Here is a 12,726-nt window from a genome sequence, read left to right as displayed (position 1 = left end):
CTCCTGGGCATATATCTGGAGAAAACTGCAATTCAAAAACATACATGCACCCCAATATTCATTGCAGCACTACTTACAATAGCCAAGACATGGAAGCCACCTAAATGTCCATCAACAGAGGAATGGATAAAGAAGACGTGGTACATATATACAATGGAATATTATTCAGACGTTAAAAAGAAAGAAAGAATGTCATTTGCAGCAACATGTATGGACCTGGAGATTATCATACTAGGTGAAGTATATCAGAGAAAGACAAATATCATATGATATTGATTATATGAGGAATCTTTAAAAATGATACAAATGAACTTATTTACTAAACAGAAACAGACTTAGAAAATGAATCTATGGTTACCGGGGGGAAGGGTGGGGTGGGGGAGGGATAGATTGGGAGTTTGGGATTGACATGTACACACTGCTATATTTAAAATAGATAACCAACAAGGACCTTCTGTATAGCACAGGAAACTCTACTCAATATTCTGTAATAACCTATGGGAAAAGAATGTGAAAAAGAATGGGTATATGTATAACTGAATCACTTTCTGTATACCTGAAACTAACACAACATTGTAAATCAACTATACTCCAATATAAAATAAATTTTTAAAATTAAACTATTTAAAAATAGATAAACAAGAAGGACCTACTGTATAGCCCAGGGAACTATATTCAATATCTTGTAATAACCTATAATGGAAAAGAATATGAAAAATTATATATATATACATATATGAATCACTTTGCTGTATACCAGAAACACAACATTAAGTCAACTATACTTCAATTTTTAAAATACATTAAAAATAATAAAGTGAGTCTCTTGTAGATAGATTGCCAATCTATGCCTTTTGATTGGAGAGGCTTGTGTTTTCCATTTACATTTAAAGTAATTACTGATAAGGAAGGACTTACTTTTCCCACTGTTATTTGTCTTAGGTGTCTTATAGCTTCCCCCATTCATTACCTTCATTACTGCCTTCTTTAGTGTTTAGCTGATGTTTTGGTTTTGGGGTTTTTTTTGAGTATAGTCTGTAGGTATTTAATTTGTCGTTGCTGTTGGAATTACATATAACATTCTAAAGGTATAACAATCTAGTTTTAATTTATAGCAACTTAACTTCAACCACACACACAAACTCTATTCCTATAGAGCTCTGTCCCCTTTCCTATATGTTAATAATATAAAAGTTACATCTTTATACATTGCATATCCACTTACAGATACATAATTATTTTTAATGCATTTTGTCATTTAAATCCTATAGAGAATAAAAAGTGGAGTTACATACCAAAAGTATAATACTAATTTTTATATTTGCTCATGTTTTTACATTTGCTCATGTATTTACATTTGCTGGCAATCTTTATATCTTATGGCTTGGAGTTACTGTCTTGCATCCTTTCATTTTAACCTGAGGGTCTCTCATGTTTCTTATAGTCAGGTATAGTGGTAATAAACTCCCTCTCATCTTATCTGCAAATATCTTAAGTTCACCCTCATTTTTGAACGACAGTTTCACTGGATATAGAATTCTAGGTACATAGTTTATTTTTTTTCTTTTCAGCACTTTAAAGATATAATTCTCCTACCACCTTCTGGCCTGCAAGGGTTCTGCTGAGAAATCATCTGCTAATCTTTTTGAGGATCCCTTGTACCTGATGAGTCTGTCTTGTTGATTTCAAGATTCTTTGTGTTTATTTGTAAGACAATTTCATTATACTGTATCTCAGTGTGGTTCCCTTTGAGTTTATTCTACATGGAATTTGTTGAGCTTTTCGGATTTTTAGATTTGTATCTTTCATCAAATTTGGGAAATGTTTGGCAATTATTTCTTCAAATGATCTTGCTGCCCCTTTCTCTCTCCCTCCTTCTTCTGGGACTCCTACATGTGTATATGTTGGTCCCATTGTCATGTCTTTTCTTTCAGCTCATTAGACTCAATAATTTCAATTGTCCTGTTTTCAGGTTTGCTAATTGTTTATTCTGTGTACTCAAACCTGCTGTTGAACTCTGCTAGTGAAATTTTCAATTCAGATATTGTATTTTTTAGCTCCACAATTTGTTTAGTTTCTTTTTATAATTACTAACTCTTTGTTAATATCATTTTTTCTGATTTCCTTTAGTTCTTTATTCATGTTTTTCTTTAGATCTTTTAACATGTTTATGATGGTTGTTTTAAAGTCTTTGTTTAATACATTTGATGCCCTGCTTCTTTAGGGCTGGTTCTGCCACTTCACTTTCTTCCTTGAATGGGCCATGATTTCCTGTTTCTTTGAATTGCATATGATTTATTCTTGGAAATTGGGCGTTGAAAAAAAGACATCTCTCCCAGTCTTTGAATATACTTTCTCTGTGCCTGTGCACACCTTCACTGCTTAACTGGGTGTTCTCTGAACCTCGGGATCAGCCTGAGATGAAAGCTTAAGGTCTTCTCAGATCTTTCCTGAGCATATGTCTTGCCTGGGCCTGCTTGTGACTTTCAGAATTCCCCTTTATATATGGCTGCTTTCGAATGTCTTAATTTCCAAGATGGTCTCACCTCAGGTTGTCCCCAGGGCCTTAGGTGGTCTATTGCATGTCTCCATCTGTAATCTCCTGCCCCAAGTGTCTGTAGTCCCCTTGCAGCTTTCACAAGTAGCGGCTGCCACTTGATACCTGAGTTAGATGAGACAGAGACCAGTCCTTCAGGTAGCCCTCTGACAGACAGGATAGAACATTACATACTGCAAATAGGATCTTCTCTGCTCCCTACAGATGGTGGGAGGAAAATGGGCTACTGCTGCCTCTAGACCAAAACTGCCATGCTATATATACCGAGAAGAACCATAATTCAAAAACATACATGTACCACAGTGTTCACTGCAGCACTATTTACGATAGCTAGGACATGGAAGCAACCTAAATGTCCATCAACAGATGACTGGATAAAGATGATGTGGCACATATATACAATGGAATATTACTCAGCCATAAAAAAGAATGAAATTGAGTTAGTTATTTGTAGTGAGGTGGATGGAGCTAGAGTCTGTCATGCAAAGTTAGTCAGAAAGAGAAAAACAAATACCATATGCTAACGCATATATATGGAATCTAAAAAAATGGTACTGATGAACCTAGGGGCAGGAATAAAGGCATAGAGAACAGACTTGAGGACATGGCAGGGTGAGGGCGGGGCGGAGGGGAAGCTAGGACAAAATGAGAGAGTAGCATTGACATATATACACTAACAAATGTAAAATCGATAGCTAGTGAGAAGCTGCTTTATAGCACAGGAAGATCAGCTCGGTGCTTTGTGATGACCTAGAGGGGTGGGATAGGGAGGGTGGGATAGGGAGGGTGGGAGGGAGGCTCAAGAAGGAGGGGATATGGGGACATATGTATGCATATGGCTGATTCACTCTGTTGTATAGCAGAAACTAACACAACATTGTAAAGCAATTATACTCCAATAAAGATGGGGGGCAATTTTCTTTATTGGGCACTTGCTAGGTTGCTGTAGACCTTTGACTTTTACAGAATTCCTATAAGATTAGTTCAGCCAGTTTCCAGTTGCTTTTTGATATTTCTGTGTGTGAATGAGGACTCAGAGCTACCTAGTCTGCCATTTTGCTGATGTCTTTTGACCACAACTGGGAATTCTTGAAGGAGTGATATGTCTCCGGGAGCCCTATTTCTTCCACTCTCATTTGTTTCTCTCCTCATTGCTGGTTTGACTTCAGTGCCAATTGCCACACTGAAACTGCCCTTCACAGGGTCACCAGTGCAGCCTATAAGTCAGGTTCCATTGGGTACTGCCAATTCTTACTCTATCTTGTTTGTCCTTTTTGACACATTTTGATACTACTGACCCTTTTTCCTTTCTGGAAACGCCTTTGTTGGTCTCTGTGAATACATTTTCTAAGTTCTTTTTTTTCTCCTTTCCTGCAGTTTAATTCCTTTTTTTCTCCTCTTCCTGCAGTGTCCCTCAGGGTTCTGCCCTAAGCCTTTTCATCTCATGCTTTCCCTCCCCTTGGGTTATACTACCTATGACTCCTAGCCACCACTGGTCTACTGAAGACTTTCAAATGGACAGCGTTTAGCACAGCTCTCTTTTAAGTCACAGATCTATACATCCACCTGCTTAATGAACATATATATTTGGATATTTCACAAACATCTCATACAAAACATCTTCAAAGCAAATCCTTACCTTTATGTTCAGTCCATAAACCCGAGACTCATCTTAGCTCCCTCCCTGTCTTTTATCCCTGTCAAGGCACCACTGAAGCCATGCGAATCATACTTTCATAGAATCTCCTCTCCATTTCCATTGCCCAGTGCCTTCATTTTGATCAGCAAAATTTGTTACCTAGATTACTTTCTCCAGTCTATTCCCTTTCCAATTCAATTACTGTACTGCTGACAGAATAATCTTTTTAAAGAGTAACTCTGATCGTGACACTCCCACTTAAAAACCTTTCTAGGTGCCTCCCCTCCCCCACCCCAACAAAGTGGCATTCTTAAGAAAATCCAAACTCCTCAGACAGCAAACTCCTCAGACAGCTTACAATATTTCTCATGATCCGGCACATGTTTTACAGCCACATTTATAATTCTACCTCTCATATAATTCTCCTGCAAACATTCCAGGGCTGTTTTTGCCATCATTCTTTCACATACGCTTTTATGGAACACATTCCCTACCCAAGACAGGTGCCTCATAAATGTATGTTGGATTAAAAGAAGAATGTTGAATTATTACATGAAGCCAGGTTGTTAGAACTGAGAAGGTGGTCTTAGTTCTACTTAGACTAAAACCAGCATGGTTTTCAAAGACTTCAAAGAGGTAGGAAGATGAAGGAATAGACCTTTGAATGACACTCTTCCAAAAGGATTTTCTTGTCAGAAACTATTATCATTTTCATTCTTACAGGAGTGGAATATGGAGGTTTGGTGGGCATCTATAGTTTGAATCACATCCCAACAATATATCACCAATGCAAAAATATTAAAAGGGGGGCTTCCCTGGTGGTGCAGTGGTTGAGAGTCTGCCTGCCAATGCAGGGGACACAGGTTCGAGCCCTGGTCCGGGAAGATCCCACATGCCGTGAAGCAGCTAAGCCCGTGCGCCACAACTAATGAGCCTGCAAGCCACAACTACTGAGCCCGCGTGCCTAGAGCCCATGCTCCACAATGAGAAGCCACCGCCATGAGAAGCCTGTGCACCACAATGAAGAGTAGCCCCAGCTCGCCGCAACTAGAGAAAGCCTGAGCACAGCAACAAAGACCCAACGCAGCCAAAAATAAAATAAATTTATAAAAAATTATATTAAAAGGATTTTGAGATCAAGCAGTTCCCTGTAATTTGTAATGCCTCAAGCCTTGCTACTCTTTAAAGTGTGGTCCATGGACCAATAACATTGGCGTTCCCTGAGAGCTTTTAGAAATTCAGCATGGATGAATTAAGATGGGTGAACAGAGTGAGAAATTCAACTAAGTGATGATAGAAAATATTAAAAAGTACCAAATAGAAGTCAGAGCTGAAGAACACATTAACTGAAAATTGTTAAGGTGTTCAACAACAGACTACATGAAGCAAACGAAGGCTCAGTGAATTAGAAGTCAGGGCAGTGGAACTCACCTAATCAGAGAAGGAAAAAAAGTGATGCTAGATTAAAGGGCTTGCGTTACATAGGTCCCAGAAGGAAAAGAAAGTGAGAAAGGGGCAGAAATCCTGTTTGAAGAAATACTGAAAGATTCCCTAACCTGGGGAAGGAACGAGACACCCAGCTCCAGGGCTCCAAATAGGGCTCCAAATAAGATGAACACAAAGAGATCATAAATAATCCCACATATATACGGTCAAAAAGAATGAAATCTTGCCATTTGCGACAACATGAACGGACCTCAAGGGCATTATGCTAAGTTAGAGAAGTCATACAGAGAGAGACAAATACCATATGATCTCTCTTATATGTGGAATTTTTTTTTTCTTTTAAAAGCAAGCTCATAGATACAGAGAACAGATTGGTGTTGCCAGAGGCGGGGGTGGGGTGTGGAAATAATGGGTGAAGGGCTCAAAGACTAAAAAAATAAATAAAATGTTACACAAAACAGGATTGCTGCTTATAATTTTAAGGGTCAACAGCTCCCCTGTGGACCCCTAGGAGTCCAGATACTTCCAAGTTTAAGAGCCCTTGCTCTAAAGTGACCTCCGAGGGATGTCTGTCCCTTTACCCTACTCAAATAGCAGATGTTTCGTATTTTACAGACACCATCGTTGGTGGCAGGTTTTGCCACGATGGTCTGGCTCTGCCAGCCCTGGGGAGAGCTTAACCATCTCCACGAGCATGGACTAACTATACACACCTAAGTCTACCTTTGTTCAGCCACCCTTGGTTTATCCTGGAGAAAATGAAACCAAAGAAAGGAAAGAAATCATGGACTTGGTTTCTTGGACGAATTTAGCAAGAAAACAATAAACCAAATTACCTCTGGACTGAAGGAGGGAAGGAAGAGGGGCTTATTTAGAGATGTTTAACTCTAAAGCTTACCACCACATTCCTAGTCCATTATGCCAAGATTAACCTTCCATATGGTTACTCTGGGAGGGGGCTGACATCTCTGACTGGCTCTATACTGCCATCAGCCATTTGCTAGCAGAATACTCACAGACCACAGCAAAGCTAACCCTCCCACTATGGACTAAGCAAAAATGTGCTGGTGGATATCCTTTAAGTTGGTGTAAAGAGGGGCAAGATAAGTGATCTCAGGGCCTCAAACAAGCCCCTGCACAAGGATCTTTTGCCCCACGCAGCCTGGGCATTGCAGCCTGTCCTGTGACTTGGCTAACGTGTATGTCACCTGTTTCTGCTTCCCAGTGCAACGGGCCTTGCGTCGGGCCTCGCCTCGCCGTGCAGCACAGACAAGTCTTCTGCCAGACCCGGGATGGCATCACCTTACCATCAGAGCAGTGCAGCGCCCTTCCGAGGTAAGAGAGAGCCATGGACTGCCTTTTCCCAGGCCCTGTGTCAATAGCACGGAAAGACGGTGGTAAGTAAACGTTTCTCCTCCAACCTTCCATGGTCCCAGCGGTCACCTCCATTCTCCCCAGGTCACTGGCCTCCTAGAGGTAGATGGCTCAGCGGTGGCCTCGTGCTTACTGAATGGGCCAGGCTGGGCTTTCCCCTTTCGGAGATGGAGAGAGAATGCAGAGGATGCTGTTCCTCTGAGGAGGCCTGATGGCACAAGAGACCCGTGCTGGCTACAGGGTGGGCAGGAGGTCAGGTCCACAAAGTGGGCACCAGACCCCAAGGGCTCCACCAGCCTCTCACTCTTGTCCACCTCCCTCTAGAAGTTATGCTGAGACCCCTGTCCCCAGGTCTCAGCCTACCATTCCTATCCAGCCCCCAGCCCCTGTCATCCTTCCTTCCCTCGGGGAGAGGGCTCATCACCCGCCTCGCTAAGGTCCCCGCCCCTGAGAGCGGCTCTGCCGTCCCCCACCCCGGTAGAGCTCATTCTCAGGTCATGCAGTGACACAGACATTGTAGAGATGAGCAGACAGAGGCCCAGTTAGAGGAAGGGGTCTTCTGAGACCCTACAGCCATTCAGTAACAGAGCAGAGATCAGAACCCAGGGCTGGCAGCGCTGGGAGTTCTGAGAACTGAGTTCTCAGGGATACCTGAGATTTTGGGGTTTCCAGCACTGTTTTCACATCAGCTCCCCTGATTCATCCCCCAGAGAGGCAGACCCTAATCCTGCCACCCTCCTACCACAGGCCCGTGAGCACCCAGAACTGCTGGTCCGAAGCCTGCAGCGTACACTGGAGGGTCAGCCTGTGGACCCTGTGCACGGCGACCTGCGGCAACTACGGCTTCCAGTCCCGGCGCGTGGAGTGCGTGCACGCCCGCACCAACAAGGCAGTGCCCGAGCACCTGTGCTCCTGGGGGCCCCGGCCCACCAACTGGCAGCGCTGCAACATCACCCCGTGTGAAAACAGTACGTTCCAACCCCACAGAGCCTTCTGCAGACTCCCCACGAGGCGTCAGGTGCAGCGGGCAGTCCCCGGAACTCAGCCTGAGCATAGGGCAGTGGACCAGCTTTCCCAAGGATCCTGAGCTAGGGCTGGAGTTGTCTATTTTCAGAGGGTGCATGGGTGCATGCCGGCGAGCAAAGGTGCATGCAGGGATATACATGCACGTGTCCAGGCCACAAGAGATGGCTGGGTGTGGCCCAAGGGCTCCATCCTGGCCCCTGAGACAGCCAGGTGCCTTTGGCCAAGTGCTGGATGAAATCATCCTCCAGCTCACCTACGGGAGTCTGGCTGGTACCCAGAGGGGACAACTAAACAATGGCTCTTGGGGAGAAAGCACTGTTGGCGCCCAAGCAGCACACAGAGCACCTCCCGCTCAGCCAACCCTGTACCCATCACGGCTCTGCGTCTCACAGAACGAGGACCTGCCGACCCCCACCCTCCTTCGCAGCCCCGTGGGCACCCACCGGTCTGTGCAGGAGCCACACCTGGGATCTGATACTCATTCACTCCCTCTTCCCTCAAGTCTAGACCCCTCCTCCTTAGCCCAGCACCAGCGTTTGTATCCCCATTGGGTGAGGATCTATTTTTTTCTTCCTCTGGACCCAAAACCAATCAGAGGTGCTTCTCCACAGGGAAGGAGACAAAGCATGAAGCAAAGAAAAGGGAATTTTTAAATGTTGCTGTGCCGTTTCCCCCGCAAACAGGGCCACACTGAGCCTCAGATTCCCCACGCTGAGCACATGCCATGTAGGCAAACAGGGCCAGTCCTTTTTCTACACGGGGTGGGATCGTATATGTCCTCTCGTGTGATGCTGACCCATCTGTCAGCTCCCCATACTCAGGACCACCGTTCCACAAAAGTAGTTCAGACTTACTATATTAACCACAGGTGTCACGGCCCGAATCCACGTCAGCCTGTGCCAATAACGAACTAGGACGCCACGGCGCCTGGTAGGCACGGTGAGGGGAAGGGGTAGAGAGGCTCGGGAGAGAGGACGAGCAATGAAGCTTCACGGGGGAAAGGAAGGCTCGCGTTACAGGGGGTGAAGCCACCAGACAGGTCCTCACTTGCACACCACCCCGAAGTGGAGCAGAATTTAGTCCTTCTGGGAAGCAGCTCAAGGAGGAAAAGCATCAATCAGTCAGAAACTCAACCGCCATGGGAAAAGGCCCCCCTGCCCAGGAGGTGAGGCGGTCCTGAGCGCCTTCAGGAAGGAAGGGGGCTATCGGTATTCGGCCCCCAGTCGCAGCCTGAGCTGCCCCCATGGTTGGCAGCCTGGGGAGCAAGTGGCCAAGCTCCACCTGAGCAAGGCCAGCCCAGAGGCCTCCAGCACGGGTGTCTGGTGCCCAAGGCAGACCCCAGGAGGCACCCGGTGGCCACGGCTGTTACCGAGCCTCCGTTTCACCTCTCCTTTCTGTCCCCTTTCCCAGTGGAGTGCAGAGATACCACCAGGTACTGTGAGAAGGTGAAACAGCTGAAACTCTGCCAACTCAGCCAGTTCAAATCTCGCTGCTGTGGGACTTGCGGCAAAGCGTGAAGACAGGACGCGGGGAGAACGCTACCCTGGCAGCACGGAGGACTCACGCAACCACCTTGGACAGAACTTAAGCTTTCTTCGTTTTATTTATTTATTTCCCCCTCTCCACCCTCCACCACACACACCCTCGTCAACCTCCTCCCTTGCCCTTCCCCCTCCCCAGACATGAGGACCCCAGCATGTCTTCTCTCTCAGTTAGCTGGAGGACAGAATGAGGGGACAGGACAAGGACGGAGGTCTAACGGAGGTTGCAGAGCAGACCGGGCCAGACAGAAAGAGCTCCCTGGAAGAGCCAGCTCCCTCCCCAACCTGGGTCCCAGGGAGACCTAGGAAGAGGCCAGCACAGCCCCCCGGGGCCAGCAGGGAGCCAGAGCCACGGTAGACAGGAGAGAGAGGCAGAAGGGGAGGGTGCCAGAGGGTTTGTGAAGCATCGGTACTGACTCCGGACAGCCAACAGCATCTCTCCTGGCAGGAGATGGTTAAGGCAGGGGAGGGAGGACACCATCCATGCTGAGAACCCAGCCCAGGACTCAGCTCTTCCAGTGGGGGGCACAGAGCAATGAGAACTCAAACCACGGTGGAGGTAAAGGGGAGCCAATCCAAGTAGGCCTAAAGCACACAGCGATGCAGAAAACGAAGTGGGGAAGGAAGGGACAGAAGCACAAAGAAGCCTGTGTGAGTTCCTGAGAGGGGGAGCGAAGGGGACAGGGGAGCGAGCGGGCAGCCACACGAGGCTCTGAACCACGAGCCCGAGTGCCTGGTGTACCAGTGCAGGCTCAGGGGAGTCTGCGGTGCTCAGCTCTGCTGCCCCCAGGAAGGCACAGCCCTGGGGCCCGGGCCGCGTGCAGGAGGTATGCCCTCCCTGCAACGGAGAGGGGTCCCCGAGGGAGCCGCTCAGTGAACTTCTGCCCGTGCCCCTATGGCAGAGCTGGTGAGACAGCGGCGGGGCCTAGCTGCGCAGTCAGGCCACCCCTGGCGTCTCCGAACCAAGCATCCCCCAGCCCGGAACGAACTGCTGACCTGGGCCAGGATGTTTCGCTCATGAGTAGGCTGGGTTTCCTGCCTATACGGTTTTTACTGCTCCACCTGAGGGCCAAGGACTGGGGTCAGCTGGCCAAAAACCAACCCACTCTTCAAGTTGCCAGGGTATCCATCAGATGAGAGCGACCCGGGCACCCATGGAACCGCAGGCTTGCGTGGGCCCCTCCCGGGGCACGGTGACGGCTGCCCTGTATTCAGACAACAGGCCGGGGCGGGGCGATGGGGCACAGAGGCAAAGCCAAAGGATAACTGAAGCTTCCCAGACGCTCCTCAAAGGCTTTTCAACCCATTCCCTCCACACAGTGAAATACTATGAACTCTACCAGAATTAAAATACATTGGTTTTGCTAACTCAGTGGGCAAGGCGGCATACACACTCCAGTAATGCCCGTCAGCTACAGTAACGTGGCTGCAGCAAAGTGGCAAAACTGAAAATCTGGGACATCGTGGCTCATTGTCAATGAAAGTGCTCACTCAGCAGAGCGGTTTGGGGGCGAGTGATTTTGGCCTGCGCCCCCCAATCCCAGTGGCCACCATTTAGTAGCAGCTGGGGCAGAGCAGGGTGGCCGGAGTCACTCACCCCTCAGCCAAACCGCCCCCTCACATACAGACTCGCAAAACGTCACACACCTCGGGGCCACCACTGACATCAGGGCTGCATTTTCTAGCCAGCCTGGAAGTACAAGTTAGTGGGGGAGACATTACGCTTTGTGTTCTCCCCAGGTGAGCTATGGACAGTTAAGGTAGTTCTTTCTTCCTCACCACAATAATGGGCTCTAAGAAATCATGTTCCTAAAAATCAGTGTAATGTTTATTTAAAATAAAAGAGAATGTTTTCTATGTATATCTTTTGTGAATATTTATTAGGATTTCCTGTATAAAAAAGTGCAATATTAATAATTGTACATTGTCTTCCAGAAAAAAAAAAAACAAAATATTTGGGGGACTTTTTATTAACTTCCTACAGTTGTGTTCCTGTAAACTCGGTGGTGATTATTGTATTGTTCCTATTTTTAATAGAACCTGATGTTTAACTCTGGATCCATTCGCTGTGTACAGAATACATTGTAAAAGCTAGCACAGGATGACAGGGCAATAAGAGGGGATTCGTTTGTGACACAATAGTTATGCATGGAATGTGCAAGACAGATTCCATACTACTACTAATGTGGTTGATAATATCTAGCTCAATAGCTATGGAAAACCAGTGGCCAATATTTACATTTCCTAAATAGCAGGTGTCCTCCAGCTCCACCACGTGTTGGGTTGTAGCAGGTGGAGGTGGGTTTCAGAGTGAGCTTGGAGGACACCAGCAGCGTGCTCCTTGCATGAGATGAATGTACATTTACTGTCTGTTCTGTGAATTGTGACTCAGCAGCACCAGAAGATTATTAGGGCTGCTGAAGAATGTGGAAGGCAGCACTTCCTCCCCTAAAACACAAAACTCTATTTATATTTTTTGTACAGATAATACAGCTTATTTATTTAAATCTTGTCGTCCGAGTCTCTATTAAGCTCAGCCTTCCTATCTTGTTTTGGGCAGGGGGGTGAGGCTGGTTCCCAGTCACTTATGTGAGTTTGGCTAAAATGGAAGAATCGCAGTTTGCAGCTTTGCATGGGAAGCCGGGGGCCATGAACCCAGAGGAGCTAGATGTGCACAAATTGAGGCTTACTGCTGTCTTTGACAATCATCTCATTTATGACCCTGTGTGTCAGCAGACCTCGGAGAGATGGAGGATTTGGTTCCAGACCACTGCAGTAAAGCAGATATCACAATAAAGGAATTCCCACGAAGTTTTTGGTTTCGCAGTGCATATAAAAATTATGTTTACACTATACTGTAGTCTATTAAGTGTATAATAGCATTATGTCTTTAAAAACAATGTACATACCTTAAGTAAAAATACTTTTTTGCTAGAAAATGCTAAAGATCACCTGAGCCTTCAGCAAGTCACAGTAGTAACATCAAAGGTCACTGATCACGGATCACCATAGCAAATGTAATCATGACGAAAATTTTGAAATATTGTGAGAATTAACAAAACGTGACACAGACACAAAGTGAGCGAGTGTTGTTTGAAAACTGGCGCCAACAGACCTGCTCAGGGTGGGGTTGCCACAAACCT

At 46.3% G+C, this 12,726-nt stretch overlaps 1 protein-coding gene across 3 annotated transcripts in view; it reads left to right on the top strand.

The window, feature by feature from the left end:
* The window catches only part of ADAMTSL1 (ADAMTS like 1), a 1,025,773-nt gene extending 1,013,418 nt beyond the window's left edge, over positions 1–12,355 (top strand). For 2 of the 3 annotated variants that reach the window (XM_049711046.1, XM_004276108.3), the window contains 3 exons: positions 6,868–6,977; positions 7,764–7,984; positions 9,453–12,354. In XM_049711046.1, the coding sequence (XP_049567003.1) occupies positions 6,868–6,977; positions 7,764–7,984; positions 9,453–9,559 (438 nt within the window). In that variant the 3' untranslated portion in view covers positions 9,560–12,354. Of the gene's footprint in view, positions 1–6,867; positions 6,978–7,763; positions 7,985–9,452 lie in introns of all 3 variants that reach the window. The other variant, XM_049711047.1, reaches the window with a different exon arrangement.
* The last annotated feature ends 371 nt before the right edge of the window (positions 12,356–12,726 follow it).

Source organism: Orcinus orca, chromosome 6 (genome assembly GCF_937001465.1).
Source record: "Orcinus orca chromosome 6, mOrcOrc1.1, whole genome shotgun sequence".
Lineage (NCBI taxonomy): Eukaryota > Metazoa > Chordata > Mammalia > Artiodactyla > Delphinidae > Orcinus > Orcinus orca.
This window is presented reverse-complemented; position numbering and strand designations above follow the sequence as displayed.